This window comes from Taudactylus pleione, unplaced genomic scaffold, assembly GCF_031769625.1.
Source record: "Taudactylus pleione unplaced genomic scaffold, aTauple2 ptg000434l, whole genome shotgun sequence".
NCBI lineage: Eukaryota > Metazoa > Chordata > Amphibia > Anura > Myobatrachidae > Taudactylus > Taudactylus pleione.
In genome coordinates this window covers 3,737,848-3,756,174 of record NW_028284836.1, presented here as the reverse complement: position 1 = coordinate 3,756,174, position 18,327 = coordinate 3,737,848, and the positions used below count along the sequence as shown (strand labels likewise).

General features: G+C 48.4%; 1 protein-coding gene across 1 annotated transcript in view; it reads left to right on the top strand.

Annotated features, from left to right (window-relative positions):
* Positions 1-16,859, top strand: part of LOC148505929 (serine/threonine-protein kinase 35-like) — a 37,161-nt gene extending 20,302 nt beyond the window's left edge. Inside the window, exon 3 of the mRNA XM_088447529.1 lies at positions 16,176-16,859. Within this exon, the coding sequence (XP_088303655.1) occupies positions 16,176-16,393 (218 nt within the window). The 3' untranslated portion in view covers positions 16,394-16,859. The remainder of the gene's footprint in view (positions 1-16,175) is intronic.
* Positions 16,860-18,327: the final 1,468 nt, after the last annotated feature.

Here is an 18,327-nt window from a genome sequence, read left to right as displayed (position 1 = left end):
ATTTGAAATGGTTGACAGCAAAGACACTTTATCTCCTTGCTATCTCTTCTGCACGCAGTGTCTATTTGGCAGCGCTCTTGTCGCTCCCCAATTTTTTTTTTTCCAGGATAGAGCTGTTCTCCTTACAAGGGAGGTTTGCCTTCCTAAGGTAGTGTCCCGTTCTCATGTGACTGAAGAGATTGTGGTTCCAGCTTTTCAGTCTTCAGACCTTTCTGTAGGTGAAGCCTCCCTTGATGTGGTTCGTGCTCTCCGTATCTATGTGGAGCATACAAACAAAATATGTTTTTCACAAACGAGGATGGCCAGCTAACAGCCTCTGGCTCGATGGTTACGTATGACTATCTCTCAGGTGTACACACAGGCTGATCTCCCTGTCCCAAACACCGTGACAGCACATTCTACCTGGTCTGTGGGGCCATCGTGGGCACTTAGTCGTGGTGCCTCTGTTGAACAATTGTGCAAGGCAGCTACGTGGTCTTCTGTCCACACTTTTCTTAGGTTTTACGCCTTTGATACTTTTGCCTCTCAGGATGCTTCCTTTGGGCGACTAGTTCTCCTATTCCTGTGGGGGACAACGCATAAATTGTCCCCCACAGGAATAAAACGCATACATTGGGCCCCACAGAAAAAAATAACATTGGCTGGCCCCCACAGAAACAAATAAAAAAAACATTGCCAGGCCACACAGAATAAGTATAAACCACATTGCTCCCCACACAAAAAATAAAAACACATTGCTCCCCCAAAAACAAGAAGTCACACTAGCTCCCACATTAGCCCCTTTGTATATTTATTTAACAATAAATACACATCTTTTGGCACCTACCTGTGCCTCATCGGCTGAAAGTGCAGAGCTGTCAGCACAGCAGCGGGCAGATCTGCTGGTGGAGCAGGCTGGTTGAGTGGGCAGGATGACTGGCTAAGTGAGCGGGTGGGCCGGCTTGTGAGCAGAGTGCTGCCGGCCGGCTGGTGGAGCAAGCGGGTGGGCAGGTTGGTTGAGCAGATGGGATGACTGGCTAAGTGAGCGGGCGGGCGTGACCTCTGATGTCACGCCGCATTAGCTACGATGATCTTGCCGGCACGAGTCATTGCGGCAATGGCCGCACTTTACAGCAACCTGGATTCGAAGAATTTTGGCTGCGAGCAAAATTCTGTGAATTTCGTCTCAGAGCGGGCCGCGAAGGGTGTGAGGTGCCGGTCCATTGCCGGGTTTTAACGCCGTTGCAACGGCAACTCTCCCCCCTCGCGGCTAATTGGATTGACCCCAAAGGGTTTTCTATTTATTTTTAAAATAAGTAAATTTCATGTGAATAGTCCACTGTTCAAGATTTCTCTTTAGGCCTGAACCTGTTTAGAACGTCAGTTGTTTTTTTTTAATTGATACAAACTCGAGAAATTCCGGCAATTTATTTTTAATAGTGTTATGAAGCTTTTAAAGTATAAACAGCGGAGGATTACAGAATAGAAAAAGGGGAGGCGGGAACATTCAACACGCACATGAAAAACAATGGAGATAATATAATATAATGTAAAACCGCATTCAGAATACAATGTGGAACTGCATGGAGATATAACTGTTGTGCAGGTATTAGGACGGTTTGAGTAACCACATAGATGCTGATCTGCTAGTGTTCACAAAGATTCTGCAAAGTGATAGAGGCAAGCTGATTTAAAGAGTAAAGCAGGGTACACTCTATAACAGGGCTCGACAAATCCCGGGGGCCAGGTCGCCATGGCGACCAGATTTGGCTGCCTGGCGACCAGGTTTTCAGCAACCCCCGGGCTCTGTAGTGCAGACCGCGAGTGCGGTCAACACTACAGAGTAACAAACATACAGCCGGCGGCGGCTGTATGTTTGTTACAGCAGCCGATGAGTCTGTCAGACTCTCATTGGCTTCTGCGTCGTTCACGGAGTGAGCCGGCTGGAGCTCACTCATGAGCTCCACCTTCCAGCTCAACCCGCAGCAGGTTGGGAGAGACGTCATTACTACTATTACGACTACTACTGGGGGCAATGCATATGGGGGGCACTGCAGAGGGAGGATTACTACTGGGGGCACTGCAGAGGGGTTATTACTACTGGGGCACCCGTTAGTGGTGTTGCCATGGGGGTTGGTTGTCTGGGGCGTAGGTGCTCAGTAATGCTTCCCGGGAGGAAGGGGGGTTCTGGCTCCTACACTTTCATCCTGGCTCCTAAGTTTTAGAAAAATTTGTCAAGCCCTGCCCTATAAGATATCATAGGATCTAGCTTTCTCTTTCATCCACTAGGGGACACTGGAGGTGCTTTCGCTGGGGTATAGAGGTGTGGATTACTGGAGCTGGCACTTTAAAATAACCTAGAAGTGTGAAGCTCCTCCCCCTCTATGCCCCATCAGCCCTCAGTTTAGAAAATGTGCCTCATGGAGCTGGTCACATTATGCTGTGCTCCAGCAAATACATTTATTTTATTTAATTTTTTTTATTTAAAAGCATCTTTTACAAGGAGGGACTCTTGAGTCGCAGGGCCATGTGAGAAGTAACTCAGGTTCTCAGGTGGGCCGAGAGCCAGTCAGTAATCCTGTCGGCAGTATTCATCCCGGGTGTGGACAACTGGGAAGCAGATTACCTAAACCGCCAGGATATTCATCCCGGGGAATGGAAGCTTCATCCAGACGTGTTCAACACGCTGATGGGGATGTCCTCAGGTGGACCTCATGGCGTCACGATTGAATCGTCAGCTCCCGGTATACGTGTCAAGAACTTGAGATCCGCAGGCAGTGGCAGTAGACGCTCTGACAGTTCCATGGATCTAAGACTTCGTTGACCTTTTTCCTCCGATTCCACTTCTTCCTCGACTGCTAAAAAGGATAAAACACGAGTCAGCCTCTGTCATTCTCATGGCACTGGCCTTGGAGAAGTTGGTTCTCGGACCTTCGGTCCCTATTGGCAGACGATCCGTGGCCCCTTCCTCTGCGCCCGGATCTGCTGCAGCAGGGTCCTTTCATACACTCCAACCTAGCGCAACTGCGTTTAACGGGGTGGCTCTTGAACCCGATGTCCTAAGATAAAGAGGAATCCCAGACTCTGTTATTCCCACCATGCTACGTGCCAGGAAACCAGTTTCGGCTGCGCATTATCATTGCCTCTGGCGTTCTTATATCTCGTGGTGTTCCAGTCGATCTTCCCTCTAGGACTTTTCGGTGTCCCGGTTTCTGTTTTTTTTTTCTTCAGACTGGTCTGGATTCTGGCCTTCGTCTTGGAACTTCAAAGGTGCAGGTTTCTGTCCTTTCCATTTTCTTTCAACGGAAATTGGCCCTCGTTCCTGAGGTGCAGACGTTTCTTCAGGGAGTCTTGCGTTTGCAGCCTCCTTTTTTGTACCTCCGACAGCTCCCTGGGTCTTGAACTTGGTGCTTCTGTTTCTTCAGTCTTCCATGTTTGAACCTTTGGAAGAGGTTGATATTCAGTACTTGTCTTGGAAGACGGTCCTCCTCCTGGCTCTAGCATCGGATCGTAGAGTTTCTGAATTGAGTGCTCTGTCCTATAAGCCACCTTACCTTCTGTTTCATGCTGATAGGGTGGAACTCCGGACGGTAGCCGCCTTCCTTCCCAAGGTAGTGTCGGCTTTTCATATTAATCAGCCTATTGTGGTACCATCTTGGGTGGAGGACTCTGGTGGTTCTTCTACCTTGGATGTGGTTGAAGCTCTCCGCATCTATGTTGACAGGACTGCTTCCCTCCGTAAGTCTGAGTCGTTTTTGTCCTCTGTGATGCGGTTCGGAGGGGTTGGCCATCGTCTAAGCAGACTTTAGCACGTTGGATCCGGCTAACATTCATCAGGCTTAGGTTAATGCCGACCTCCGGCCTCCTTCGTCCATTTCGGCTCATCCCACACGTTCTGTGGGTGCGTCATGGGAGCTTCCACGTCACAATTGTGCCGTGCGGCCGCTTGGTCTTCAGTTCACACGTTTGTCAAGTTTTACAAATTTGATACGTTCGCTGTTTTGGCATACCGTTTTGGCCGCCTAGTTCTGCAGGTGCCGCAGAGCGCTCCCCGCCCGTGGGGAAAACTTTGGGACGTCCCCAGCGTAAGCACCTCCAGTGTCCCCTAGTGGATGAAAGAGAAAATGGGATTTTGGTACCTACCGGTAAATCCTTTTCTCTGATTCCACAGGGGACACTGGACGCCCACCTCAGCGCTCTTTGCCTGCCTGTTCGGTTTTTTCCGTATGTTGTATGTTTTGATTGTGTGTTCTTCTCTCCCTTTTACTCCGCTTGTTCTCCATCTCCTCTCGGTCTTCTTTTTCTAAACTGGGGGCTGATGGGGCATAGAGGGGGAGGAGCTTCACACTTCTAGATTATTTTAAAGTGCCAGCTCCAGTTATCCACGCCTCTATACCCCAGCTTAAACACCTCCAGTGTCCCCTGTGGAATCAGAAAAGGATTTACCGGTAGGTACCAAAATCCCATTTTCTGACTTGGATTGGAACAATATATTGTGCTTGTTGTATAGAGTGTATGGCCAATTGTATGGTTCATTGCATTGTCCAATCTGCTGTGCTGCAGTGAATGACCTCATGCTACTAGATGCAGCGTGTAACGATATATATCGCGCCATTGTACACCGGATTGTGTAGTGTGTACAGCGCAAGATATATATCGTTACAATGTGTCGTTCTGTCGCTGGGTACACATCGTATAGTGTGGACCCAGCTTAAGATAGAGGGGAAAACTGGTATATTAGTACAGATAGTAGGGGGGGGAGAAAATCAGAAAAAGTGCTGGAAATTACATGTATAGTCTATAAACGTGTAAGGCCTGATGATACCAAACACAAGAGGACCAGATTTCGTTAAGTTTGCAAGGACGTTCATATAAAATGCTTGTGATATGTTTAAAGTGACACGAGTTGCAAATAGAGTTGTAAGCGCAGCGGAGGAGAGGCTCAGGATTTTTCCAATTTCCTGCTATGGAACAATTAGCAGCATTGAGTATATGGTGATCCAAGGATTGGTAGTGGTTGAGCAAGTTTAGGATCCATCTAGGCTAGAAAGAGTATGAGAGACGAGAGGGAAGACTGATACCAGTAACTGCATGTTTCAAGTTATGTATGAAGGTCATGGAGCCCTCGTTGCCATAGTTCCTCCAGCATCTGTCAAAAGACGAAGGCTAGATGACTCATAGATGTCATCTATGTAGTCTTTTGTAGGCGTTTTCCTTAACGCTAACACAAAGGGATGACTTCGCCACATTCTCTATAATCTGAGTCCACTCATCAGGGTCCAAGATCTCCCGTGTCAGCCTCCCAGGCTATCTCATGCTATTCTTTCACAGCCTAATTGTATTTAAGGAGCATACTATATAGCAGGTAGATTAATTCCTGGGAAATTGAGCTCTGACGACCGAACGTTTAATGGGTACTGATAGTGTTCACTATAGGTACAGCGCCAGGCATTACTCTTGGGGGGGGGGGGGTGTGCCCGGTACTTACGGACATGCCGGGCTGCCCCCAAGCTCTCCCTTCTCTATAAATCTATTCACCAACAGTGATTGCTGCTATTTTTCCCACCCGTGGGACACTGCGGCCTGCAGGTGGGGACGGCAACTGGTTTTAGCGGGGCACCGTCAAAAGAGCAGGATGCATTCTGCTCTTTTGAAATCAGGCAGGGCTGAATCAGCCTAGCGGGAATGCTAGATACTGATAGTAGTGCCAACTAGCAAGGTATAAAAGTGCCTGATTTGAAAGTATTGGAAAAAGAACCTAGTAGTAATATGAAAGCGATCCCCAAGAAAAGATCATTTAGGGAAGGATCGCAATGGCACAATGTCCCCTAGGAAGTGCATACTATATTTAGTCCAGTGAAAGAATAAAGATGGGACTATACACAGACTGAAGTGCGTTTTGTCCCAGAGAGGAGACGTATGTAGAACGTTGATAATGGTCCAACCAAAATAGTACGATCTACTGTGGAAGTGTACTTCAAGATCTGCTCAGACCTTTAGGTGGGGGTGAGAGTGTGCAATGTAGTATTTCTGGAAGTTTGGCAGGCATGAATCACTTTCTTTACTCCTTATGTAAGATATAGTCGTACTCTAGGTCACCTAACTGACCAGATCAATTTCAAGACAGTCTGTTGGGAGAGTTTTTGAGTAAAGAAGATATCACATGCACTGGGAGTGTCTGAAAGAGGTAAAGGAACTTCAGGAGTACATTAACTTTGATTGTATTAATGCACCCAATAGGTTTTTAGCAGATTCTATATGATACTTAAGTTTGGCCCACCGTAGAACCAAGGAACAACGGGGGGGAATCCAAATTTAAAGTCATTGCAACAGTTTTATCTGGCTTAGTTTAATAATTTGAGAGATTGCTATGTGTGTAGTTAATCGTGCAGGGGAGGGAGAGCATCAGCGGGCTTGGTAAGAATAAGCAGGACGTTATCAGTGTAGAGGACAAGCTTGTGGACGCAAGGGCAAACTGGAATACCTGAGATTGCTGAGTTAACATAAGTCTTAGAAGCAAGAGGTTTCATTATTAAAATGAATAATAGGCAATATGGGACAACCCTGTCTCGTGCCATTCTTAATTGGAAAAGGAGTAGATCTGGTAATTTTTTTTTCTTTCTTTAGTTTGTTGAACTGGTTTGAAAATCGATCTGCAATGTTCACTATTGAACTATAAATCACTTTTTAAATCCGTTTAAAAGCATGATTTTTATTGTAATTGGTACAATTTATCCAAAGCCGATGCCTGTTATTGTTAATGGATGGTTATCACCTTGTTTTTGTTTTAGGATCCTCACTTAAAACCCCCATATTGCTGTTGATTCAATTAGGCGCAAGTTAGTGCACATATATGCAGCACTTATGGTAGCTCCAGACTTGCTGATTTGTTTGCAGCAAAATAGGGGCTGCATGTCTGGGGTGAGATAGGGTCCAGATGAGGTGGTGTTGCCACACCATTGTGCGGGAAACCTCAATAAATTCTTATGTCGGTAATAAGATTTTGGATTTGCCTTGCAGGACACTGAGGATGATTAATGCAGAGAATGTCTCTTGTAGCAGAGGTATTCAGCCTTATTCTCTTTGTGCCAGAATTTCAACATTGCAAGCCAAAAAAAGTTTCCGTATTGACAACATATAGAAACATTTACAAAATTGATAGGAACTAAGGGCCTGATTCAGAGCCAGACGCTATTTGCGCTCACTCGTTCAGAAAAAGGGGCCGGACATTTAAATAGAGTGCTCGCTCTTTGCGGTCTGTTGACGCCTCTGTCTGAGCGAGCGAACGAAACATGCGCTCGCTATTTCTACTTCAGGGTCCATAGGGTATCCACAGGATACCTTGGGGTATAGGTGTGACGTCAGTCATCGGGCACCATAGAGTTAAGCTTTTCAGCCTCCCAGGATGCACTAGGTCCCCCTCCTATACCCTGCCCCCGAGCCAAGGCACCTCAGTTTAGTTTGGTGCCCGGCCGGAGTCTGGTGCACCTGTCGGAGTGGGGGCTAGAAGAGCCCCTGAAGCTTTCTTCTATGCAGCTGTGGCTGCACATCTGGATGTACAGCATGGACAGTCAGTCCTGACGTCCATGCTGTCTTCCCTACACCCCTGCCGGTACCGATCCAGGGATGCTGGTGAGCATCTGGGGTCACAGCTAGCGGTGACCCCAGATGTTCCGGACCATGGCCGGATTCAAGGGGGACAAAGGTAAGCAGCGGGGTCCCGCGGTGGGTCCCCGCTGGTCACATGGTCCTAAGTCCCCAGGCAGGGGGCTCCCTGGGGACTGGCTGCAGCGTGGAGCCAGGCGACCAACCTGCGCTTCCACTACCCCCTGGGACAGCGGACCGCAGCAGAGCGGTAGCGCTGCGGCATCCCAGGGGTTAAATGCATGCCAGGGAAGCGGGCCTTCCCTGTCTCACAGCCGGCGCCTCCCCCGCTGCACACAGCCCTCTCTGCACGCTGCCGACTGGTTCTGTGGCAGCGCTCCTCCCCCAGGCCAGCCTCCTCTCTGCTCCTCGGCGGCCATCTTCTCTGAAACGCATGGTGAACGCTGCTGGAAGCCTGGACGGAAGCATCGTGGTCTGGGTCCCCCTGCATACCTCTCCTCCGATTTGGGTCAGGTCTGTGTATGCTGCGCTGTGTCCTACCAGGCCCTGTGTCTGTGTAGTTGAGTGATCAGCGCTGTTAGTGCAGGAATTGTTATTCCTTTGCATTGTATGTGACTGTGCTAGCGCTGCTGCCTGTAACTTTTCTTCTAACTGTCAGCTTTATTACTGTCCCTGTTCTTTCTGCTAAGCCCTTGCGGTGCGGTGCTGCAGGGTGGTCTCTCGCCTATTTAATATATAATTGGTGAGAGGGGTCACATACGTGGTGCCATCATGTCTGAAAGTGATTTTCCCCTCCGGCTACAGTGTACTACGTGTAAAGTACCGTTAGCGGAGGGGAAGGGTAGCGCGGAGGGCCTCTGCCGGCAGTGTTTGTCCATGGCGCGGCCTCTTACGGTTACAGCACCGGTACAGGAGCCGCCCTGGGCTTGTTTCGCTCAGGCGCTTACAGCCTTAGTGGGCCAGTTAGTTTCGCAGCCCGCGTTTACACCGATGGGTTTGTCCCAGCAGTCAGTGGTGTCGTCACCCATGCAGGGTTTCCCACGACAATTGGTGGTACCCCACAGTCTCCCTATTTCCCCGCTCCCGGTTTCTCAGGAGCCAGCGTGGGTTAACTCCCTGACGAGTTCTGTACAGCACTTGTCGGATGTGTTACAAGGGGAGTCTGTGATGCGGCCACATAAACGGCCGGTGGCGTCTCTGTCGGCTCCTTATGAGGATGACGAGGGGACGTCGGATGATGGGGAGATTCTGGATCCTTATGATCAGGAACCTCTCCATACTAAGGACGCTGATGCTAAGTCCAAAGTATATATTCCTGGACTTATTCGGGCGGTCCGCACAGCCTTGGTGATTGAGGACGAAGTTCCCCCAGCGGCTAAATCTAAGTATGCCTTTTTCAAGGATGTGAAGGGCGATGCCACAGTCTTTCCTCTTTCGGGTCAGTTAGTGGACCATTTAGAGGAGGCGTGGAAACAGCCTGGCAAAAGATACCAGCCGCAGAGGCGCCTGGCCCCGGTGGCTTATCCGTTCGTGGATAATTATTTTGCAAAGTGGGAATCCCCTCCACAGGTGGATTCTCACGTGACCCGTCTTGTCCGTAGTGCCACATTGCCGATGCCATGCATGTCCTCCCTTAAGGATGCTACGGACCGCAAGGTGGAGATCTGCCTGAAGTCCGCTTATTCCCTGGCGGGGGGGGGGCAGCACGGCCGGCTATGGCCATTTGCTGGGTTGCCAGAGCGATGGAGCGCTGGGCGGATTCATTAGAGGCATCTTTTGATTCCGACTGTCCGGCCGAACAGGCGGAGTTGATTGGTAATCTCCGTGATTCGGCCACTTATATCAACGAGGCGGCCTTAGGCATTAGTACTCTGGTGTCTAGAATTTCTTCAGCAGCGGTGGCTGCTCGTCGCACCTTGTGGCTGCGATCCTGGAAGGCGGACGCAGATTCCAAAAAGGGTCTGGAGGCGTTGCCATTTACCGGAGAAGTTCTCTTCGGTCCGGATCTGGATAAGTTGTGGCCACGCTGGCGGCAGTCAAATCGACTTGTCGGCCGCTGCTCCTTCTGGTTCTGGACCATCGTCCTTTCGGTCATCTAGGGCCCAGGGCAGGCCCAAACCACAGTCGTTTCCTCGACAGGCTGGACCTAAGAAATCGGCCAAGCCCCGGAAGCAGGCATGGAGTACCAGACGTCCGGCCCCCAAGCCAGATGACAAGCCTGCGGCCTGACGGCCCGGGCCTCCCTTTGGGGGATCCCAAAGTGGGAGGCCGCCTGCTGCAGTTCGCCCAGTGTTGGTCGGTCACTACGACAGACACTTGGGTTCTCGAGGTGGTCTCCCACGGGTACGCCCTCTCCTTCCGGCACAGACCCCCGGCTCGATTCTTCACCACGGGTCTACCATCAGACCGGAACAAGGCTACGGAGCTGCGGAAGGTATTGCACACTATGCTCTAGGCTGGAGTTATAGTGCCTGTTCCATTCTCCCAGAGGGGCCAGGGTTTCTATTCAAATCTTTTTTTGGTACAGAAACCCAATGGGTCATATCGTCAGATTCTCAACCTCAAAGCTCTCAACAGGTGTTTGCGGGTTCCGAAGTTTCGGATGGAGACCCTACGGTCCATCATTCTGGCACTGGAACCTGGGGACTACATGGTGTCATTGGACATACAGGACGCTTACCTGCATGTCCCTATTCTTTTGCGCCATCAACAGTTCCTCAGGTTTGCAATCCGCAGCGACCACTTCCAATTTCGGGCGTTACCTTTTGGCCTGGCGACAGCACCACGTGTTTTCACCAAGGTGATGGCAGTCATGGCGGCTTCTCTGCGGCTGCAGGGAGTCCGCATGTTGCCGTACTTGGACGACCTTTTATTAGTGGCAGGATCTCCAGAGCTCCTTCTACGCCACTTGGACCTGACCATTGCGCTACTGCAACGGCACGGCTGGATAATCAACTGGCAGAAGTCCACTCTAATCCCGTCTCGGAGGATGCTGCACCTCGGAGCCTTATTGGACTCGGAACAGCAGAGGATCTTCATGATGGAGGAAAAGATCTCTGCTTTACAGTCGAGGGTGCGCAGTTGTCTGCTCAGCCGCCGGGTGTCTCTACACTCGGCGATGAGGTTACTGGGCTCCATGGTGTCGGTGTTCGACATGGTGGAATATGCCCAGTTTCACTCCAGACCTCTGCAGCACCTGATTCTGTCCAAGTGGAACGGGCTGCCTCAGTCTCTGAAGTCCCAGACGATTGTGCTCACCCCGGAGGTTCGCCTGTCTCTTGCCTGTTGGTTACAGACGACCCATCTCAGCGGGGGACGTCCGTTCTGGGTTCCAAATTGGGTCCTGTTGACAACGGACGCCAGTCTTCGGGGCTGGGGAGCAGTTTCGGGTCCACACTTGTTCCAGGGCAGGTGGCCGCCGACAGAAGCGGAGCTTCCAATCAATATCTTGGAACTCCGTGCAGTCTTCAATGCTCTCCAGCAGGCACATCGGGTTCTCCAGGGTCGTCCGGTACAGGTCCAGTCGGACAACGCTACCACCGTGGCCTACATAAACAGGCAAGGAGCAACCCGAAGTCGGGCGGCTCTCATGGAGGTCTCTCGGATCCTGGTATGGGCGGAGCGCAATCTTCCGGCCATATCAGCGGTCTTCATCCCGGGAGTGCTAAATTGGGAGGCGGACTTTCTAAGTCGCCAGGACGTTCATCCGGGGGAATGGTCCCTGCACCCGGACGTTTTTCAACTGCTGGTGGACAGATGGGGTCTTCCAGAGATCGACCTCATGGCGTCCCGGCACAACAACAAGTTGCCGGTGTACGGGTCTCGCACAAGAGACGAAGGGGCGTCTCTGGTGGATGCTCTGTCCGGTGGACGTTCCGGTTCGCATACCTGTTCCCTCCGGTCTCCCTTCTTCCATGGGTAATCCGGAAATTCAAACAGGAAGGAGGGACGCTCCTGTTGATAGCTCCCGCGTGGCCCAGACGGCACTGGTTCTCAGACCTTCAAGGTCTGTCCGTGGACAGTCCTCTGCGGTTGCCGCTACGACCGGATCTTCTGTCTCAGGGTCCTTGTCTTCACCCGGACCTGACTCTGCTGTCTTTGACGGCGTGGCTGTTGAGACGGCCATGCTGAGGGCCCGGGGGTTTTCCAGCTCTGTGGTGCGTACCATGTTGCGAGCTCGGAAACCGTCTTCTGCGAGGATATACCATCGCGTGTGGCATACGTTCTTCCAGTGGTGTCGACCGAGAGGTTATGCACCGCGGAAGTTTCGTCTGTCTCGGATTCTCGCCTTCCTGCAAGCGGGACTAGATCATGGGCTTCGCCTTGCTTCTTTGAAGGTACAGGTTTCGGCCCTGTCTGTCTGGTTTCACCGTAGGATTGCTACAATCCCAGATGTGCGCACCTTTATGCAAGGTGTTCTCCGCATTCAGCCGCCCTTTGTTCCACCTGTGGCGCCTTGGGATTTGGCTGTGGTCCTGAGGGCTCTCCAAGGACCGCCGTTTGAACCACTGGGCTCAGTGGATCTTAAATGGTTAACAGCTAAGACTGTTTTCCTTCTGGCTATTGCTTCGGCCAGACGTGTTTCTGAGTTAGGGGCTCTTTCTTGTAGACCCCCTTTCTTGGTTTTTCATGGGAACAGGGCAGTGCTCCGCACTCGGCCCGAGTTTCTTCCCAAAGTTGTTTCCCAGTTTCATGTTAACGAGGAAATCGTTGTTCCGGTCTTTAACTCACCTGGTCTTTCCGTGGGTGAGGCCTCTTTTGGATGTTGTGCGGGCCTTAAGGACTTATGTTGACCGCACTTCTTCGTTTAGGAAGTCGGACGCTTTGTTTGTCCTCTATGGCTTCCGTAAAAAGGGTTGGCCTGCCTCAAAGCAAACTTTGGCAGCCTGGATCCGTATGGCTATTTCTGAAGCTTATCTTCATGAAGGCCTACCGGTTCCTCCTTCTCTGAAGGCTCATTCCACTAGGTCTGTGGGTCCTTCGTGGGCAGCTCGACGTGGTGTCTCTGCAGTTCAGATCTGCAAGGCTGCTACGTGGTCCTCTGTCCATACCTTCGTGAGGTATTACAGGTTTGACACCTTCGCCTCTCAGGATGCTTCCTTCGGGCGGCGGATTCTCCTTTCTGCACAGGAGCGTCCCCGACCTTAAAGGATACTGCTTTGGGACATCCCCAAGGTATCCTGTGGATACCCTATGGACCCTGAAGTAGAAAATATGAGAGATGGTAAGAACTTACCCTTGTTATCTCTATTTCTACGAAGTCCATAGGGTTCCACAGGACTCCCGCCCTGTCGCACCTGTGCTGCAGATGGGCTTTGCTCTGGCCACCGGTTTTTCCGTCTCCCTCTGGTGAGAATGTGATTCTTGTGTGTGTCCAGATCTTTTTTCTCTCTCTTCCTTCTCCTCCTCCGGCCTATGGCTTGGTAACTAACTGAGGTGCCTTGGGGCGGGGTATAGGAGGGGGACCTAGTACAGGTTTCGGCCCTGTCTGTCTGGTTTCACCGTAGGATTGCTACAATCCCGGATGTGCGCACCTTTATGCAAGGTGTTCTCCGCATTCAGCCGCCCTTTGTTCCACCTGTGGCGCCTTGGGATTTGGCTGTGGTCCTGAGGGCTCTCCAAGGACCGCCGTTTGAACCACTGGGCTCAGTGGATCTTAAATGGTTAACAGCTAAGGCTGTTTTCCTTCTGGCTATTGCTTCGGCCAGACGTGTTTCTGAGTTAGGGGCTCTTTCTTGTAGACCCCCTTTCTTGGTTTTTCATGGGAACAGGGCAGTGCTCCGCACTCGGCCCGAGTTTCTTCCCAAAGTTGTTTCCCAGTTTCATGTTAACGAGGAAATCGTTGTTCCGGCCTTTAACTCACCTGGTCTTTCCGTGGGTGAGGCCTCTCTTCCTTCTCCTCCTCCGGCCTATGGCTTGGTAACTAACTGAGGTGCCTTGGCTCGGGGGCGGGGTATAGGAGGGGGACCTAGTGCATCCTGGGAGGCTGAAAAGCTTAACTCTATGGTGCCCGATGACTGACGTCACACCTATACCCCAAGGTATCCTGTGGAACCCTATGGACTTCATAGAAATAGAGATAACAAGGGTAAGTTCTTACCATATCTCATATTTTTTTTAAAAACACCCCCTGGCCGCTCGCATCCTACGTCATCTCCGCTATTTATTAGATTAATCGGGTACATCGAAAGGCGTATGAACTGCTCGCAGTGCTTGTGGTAGCATTTTCCTACCGCAATCATGCGAGCAGTTCAGGCTAAAAGACAACCAAGTGACGTGGTCGATGACGCTGCTTTGTTAATTATGCACACCCTTAAAACGCCCGTTTTGACCGTTTGGCACGCCTGCGTTCGGATCTCCACTCCCCATTTTCAAGCACCTTCCCCTGTTACCACCCACAAACGCCTCATTCTGTCACTCAAATTAGCAGGCATTCGCTATTTTGCAAGCACGCAATTTCCGACCGCAATGACTGGTTCGCGCATGCGTATTACAACCCATACGCATGCGCAGTTGTGCGAACATCGCTCGGAGCGAACGAGTGGCCGCTTACGAGCGGCTTTGAATCAGGCCCTAAGAATGAAGAAATGGAATAGTTCCAGCGTTATCTTGAGATCTGTGTTGTAGATAGAGTTGATCTTGTTCCCGATGTATTCTGAAACATGTGAAAAAATCTAAAACTAATATCGTGTGATGGATTATGTTATATATCGTTAAATGGAATGTTATATTCAATGAAATTGAAAATGCACTCACCATTTGTAGGTGGACCAATTTCCACCGTGGTCCTGCGGTGGTTGTGAGATACAATGTTGATTCGATGTGTTCTTGGATCACTCAGGAACGGTGTCAGTCATTGCGGAGAAACAAACGTAACATGCCTCCGTAGTGAAAATCGGTAAACCCAAAAGAAGTCCTACAAAATTCTGTAGTGTACTCACCTTCTGTGGGGTAAGATATAAGCCTTGGACATTTATTTTTAACAACCGACGGAAGCACAGAGGCTCTGTGAAACACATTGCTAGATTATTGATGTAAATTAGGTTACACCAATTATGGACCAATAAAAGTATGTTTTATAGAAAAATACAGCAATTTAATTTTTTTCATAAATCAGGCTTTTGGATCCAAGGACCATAAATCCCATATAACCGATGGACATTGGTTGTTAAAAATAAATGTCCAAGGCTTATATCTTACCCCACAGAAAGTGAGTACACTACCTAATTTTGTAGGATGACTTTTGGGTTTACTGATTTGCACTATGGATGCATCTTACGTTTGTTTCTCCCTAATGACTGTCACCGGTCCTGAGTGATCCAAGAACACATCGAATCATCGTTGTATCTCGCAACCACCGTAGGACCACGGTGGAAATTGGTCCAACGCTCATATACCACCTACAAATGGTGAATGCATTTTCAATTTAATTGAATATAACATATTCCATTTAACAGTATCACACGATATTAGTTTTATATTTTTTCACATATTTTGGAATACACTGGGAACAAGATCAAATCTATCAACAACACAGATCTCAAGATAGCACTGACACTATTCCATTTCTTCACAATTACTCTCTGGGGGCATTGTTAAAAGGTCCCTGTTGTTCCTAGCTGCATGTCTGGATCTATTGGATCTTACAGGGAATTTGGCGCTAGTTATACACATCTCTACTCTAGGAACTAAGAACAGCAGTGGCTTCCCTGTGCTTCTTTTTCTGAAGCTAGTTTATTCAGGTTAGGTTTACAAATGGTAGACAGGAGACAAAGACATTCTTCAGAATTTTGTACTATTATATGACTGTCGGCATGGCTAACTGTAGTTCACTCACCAGAGGCCCAGGATTCGTTTGGTATGCAGGCAATGCTTGGTTTCTCTGGTTTGGAGAGGGTATATCTCCTTTTAAAAGGGTATCTGTGAGGTGGAAGAGCTCCCCTCGTATAAGAGGAAATTACCCAATTAGTGCCACTCTAAAACCTCAGAGAGTAGATATGTGCATTTCTATTCTCCAGAAATCTGAATCCACCTGAATATCGTGAATCCAGGTAAATCAGAGGTGCGGTTCTAATCAGCTAAAGAGATCCGGGTAAATCCAGGTCGCGGTACGGAATTTGGATTTTAAAGCCGAATCTCGGGTTTTGGATTGCATAAATGACATGATTTTAGCTGTTAAAACTTAAATTTTTATTTAAATCCAGATCCAGAACCAAAACCCTTGAGGGTGGTTTGCAAAACCAAATCCAGATCCAACTTTTCGAAGAGGATACAGGTCCAAAACCAAAACACGGGGGTTGGCGCACATCCCTAATAGAGTGTGTGTCTGTACTTTTAGATCCTACAGTTATTTTTATTTATGTAATGTTGTTCTACTGCATATTGATTAGGTTTGTGTGTGATGCTTCCCACGTTACCTTAATTTTCAGTGCTCACACTTGTCTGTCTTCTACTTTGCCATCGCTGTCTGGTCGTGAGAGCTAATGTACAATTGTTAGTTCATGTTGATGGAACCATTGTATATGTAATGTATAAAATGGTTATTTAGTTTGCAATGGAACAGCAATGAGTAATATTTGTTTTATGTCTAGGCATATCTATCTGTCAAGGAAAGAACATTTTATCTGTTGGAGAAGCTCTCCTTGATAACCCCAACTTAGAGCTTCAAATACCTATAAAGAAGAAAAAGTCTATGCCGAATGAAGTTTGTGTTCTTCTATTGGATATGTTGGCCTTGAATTCAAAGGAGAGACTTGATGCATTTGAGCTGGAGAAACGAGTCAAAAAATTATGTTACGGAGCAAAGTGACAAAGGTCTGGTGCATGGACTTTTCCATAGTTATGTCTTCTTGGTGCAGTCCTTGGGGCAATAGTTTTGTGTTACTGTCTTAATTCGCACATAGCTCACCTGTATCATCAGAGTATCTAGTCTATTATGTAAAGTGACACGGAATTGTATTTTGCTTTATATATTTAGACTTCGGTATTCCACGATAGATACTTATAAAAATAAAAAGCAGCGTTTTTATAGATAGTATTTAGGTAAAAACTGTTTAGTCAAAAACTATTTTTACAGTGCAATATTTAATTTACAATAGCCATTATACAGTAATGTCATACAGTAATGTCATTCTTTCTGAAGTATTCGTTTTCAAGCAGTCTGATTTACCTTTGCCTACATTTTGCATGTGTTCAGAAAGTATTATTTTTTTATCTTATCTGTACATAGTATACTGTTTCTTAATAAAAGTGGAAAGCAGAATTGTGTATATTTACATTTGTAGTGGGTCTTTTTTTCTTTTTTCTTTTTTTTTTTATAGAGGTCATACATGGACTCGCCTTTGGTCTGATTTTGAGTCTCATGCACTGCTGATTTCGGACGCAATGGATCAAGGAGTCGTAATGCTGATTCAGATGGTGTCTGAAATGTATTTTGTGTTCCTGGACAATGACCGTATGGTGGCTATTCAGTCCTTGCTCGCACGGCTGTACACCAAAGAAAGGCTTTGCAACTGCAAAAGCATAAAGTTGTGGACACAACTGCGACTAAGGACTCACAGCAGATGCTCCATCCGACTCATAATCAGGCCCCTTGTGTGCTCTTGGGTACAGTCGGTCTGAGCTGCAGCTGCTGTACTGTGAAATTAACAGACCCAAATTATACAATAGGTGTAGGCCTAATCCCTATAAAGAATGACCTTGCACATCTATTCTCTCTCTTATGTCCAGGTCCATGTGGAGTTAATTGTACAGTAAATGGTCAAAAGAGGCAATTCAGTGACATCACGTCATCTTTCCACTGACCTCGCCTGCTTTTCACCTCAACTTCACGTATTTTCCTGTGCAATGGATTGTCTACAACAGTCTTACCACTTTTCTTTCCTCCCACTCCCTCCTTGACCCTTTTCAGTTCAGCTTCCGTTCTCTGCACTCCACTGAAACTGCCCTCACGAAGTCAGCAACAACCTCCTTGCTGCCAAACCCAAAGGCCACTACACTCTTCTCATTCTCCTTGATCTCCCCCCCCCCCCCCCCCCACCACAGCCTCTTACAATAGGTGTTCCCCAAGGTTATGTTCTTGGACCTCTCCTATTCTCCCTCTATACTTCCTCTCTAGGTGAACTCATCAGCTCTTTTGACCTCCATTATCATCTCTATGCTGATGATACTCAAATCTACCTTTCCTCCCCTGATCTCTCCCCCTCTCTTCTCACTCACTCTCCAACTGTCTCTCTACTATCTCTTCCTGGATGTCCCAGCGATTTCTTAAACTTAATATGTCTAAGACAGAGCTGATCGTCTTCCCACCATCCCACATAACTTCACTTCCCACTATTTCTTTATCAATTGATGGGATAACTATCTCATCTAGTCCCAAGGTGCGCTGTCTTGGTGTTATCCTGGACTCATCCCTCTCCTTCAAACCACATATCCAGAATCTTTCACAGTCCTGTCGTTTCCATCTCAAAAATATTTCTAAGATCAGACCCTATCTCACCCAGGATGCTACTAAAACACTCATACACTCATTGGTCTTCTCCAGATTGGACTTCTGTAACCTCCTATCTGGCCTCCCCAAATCCCATCTCTCTCCTCTCCAGTCTATCCTTAATGCTTCTGCACTGCTTATCTTCCTCTCCAAACGCTCTACATCTGGCTCCCCTTCCCTTTTAGAACCCAATTTAAGGTTCTCACGCTCGCTTACAAAGCCCTCACCAAATCTTCTCCAATATACATCTCTGA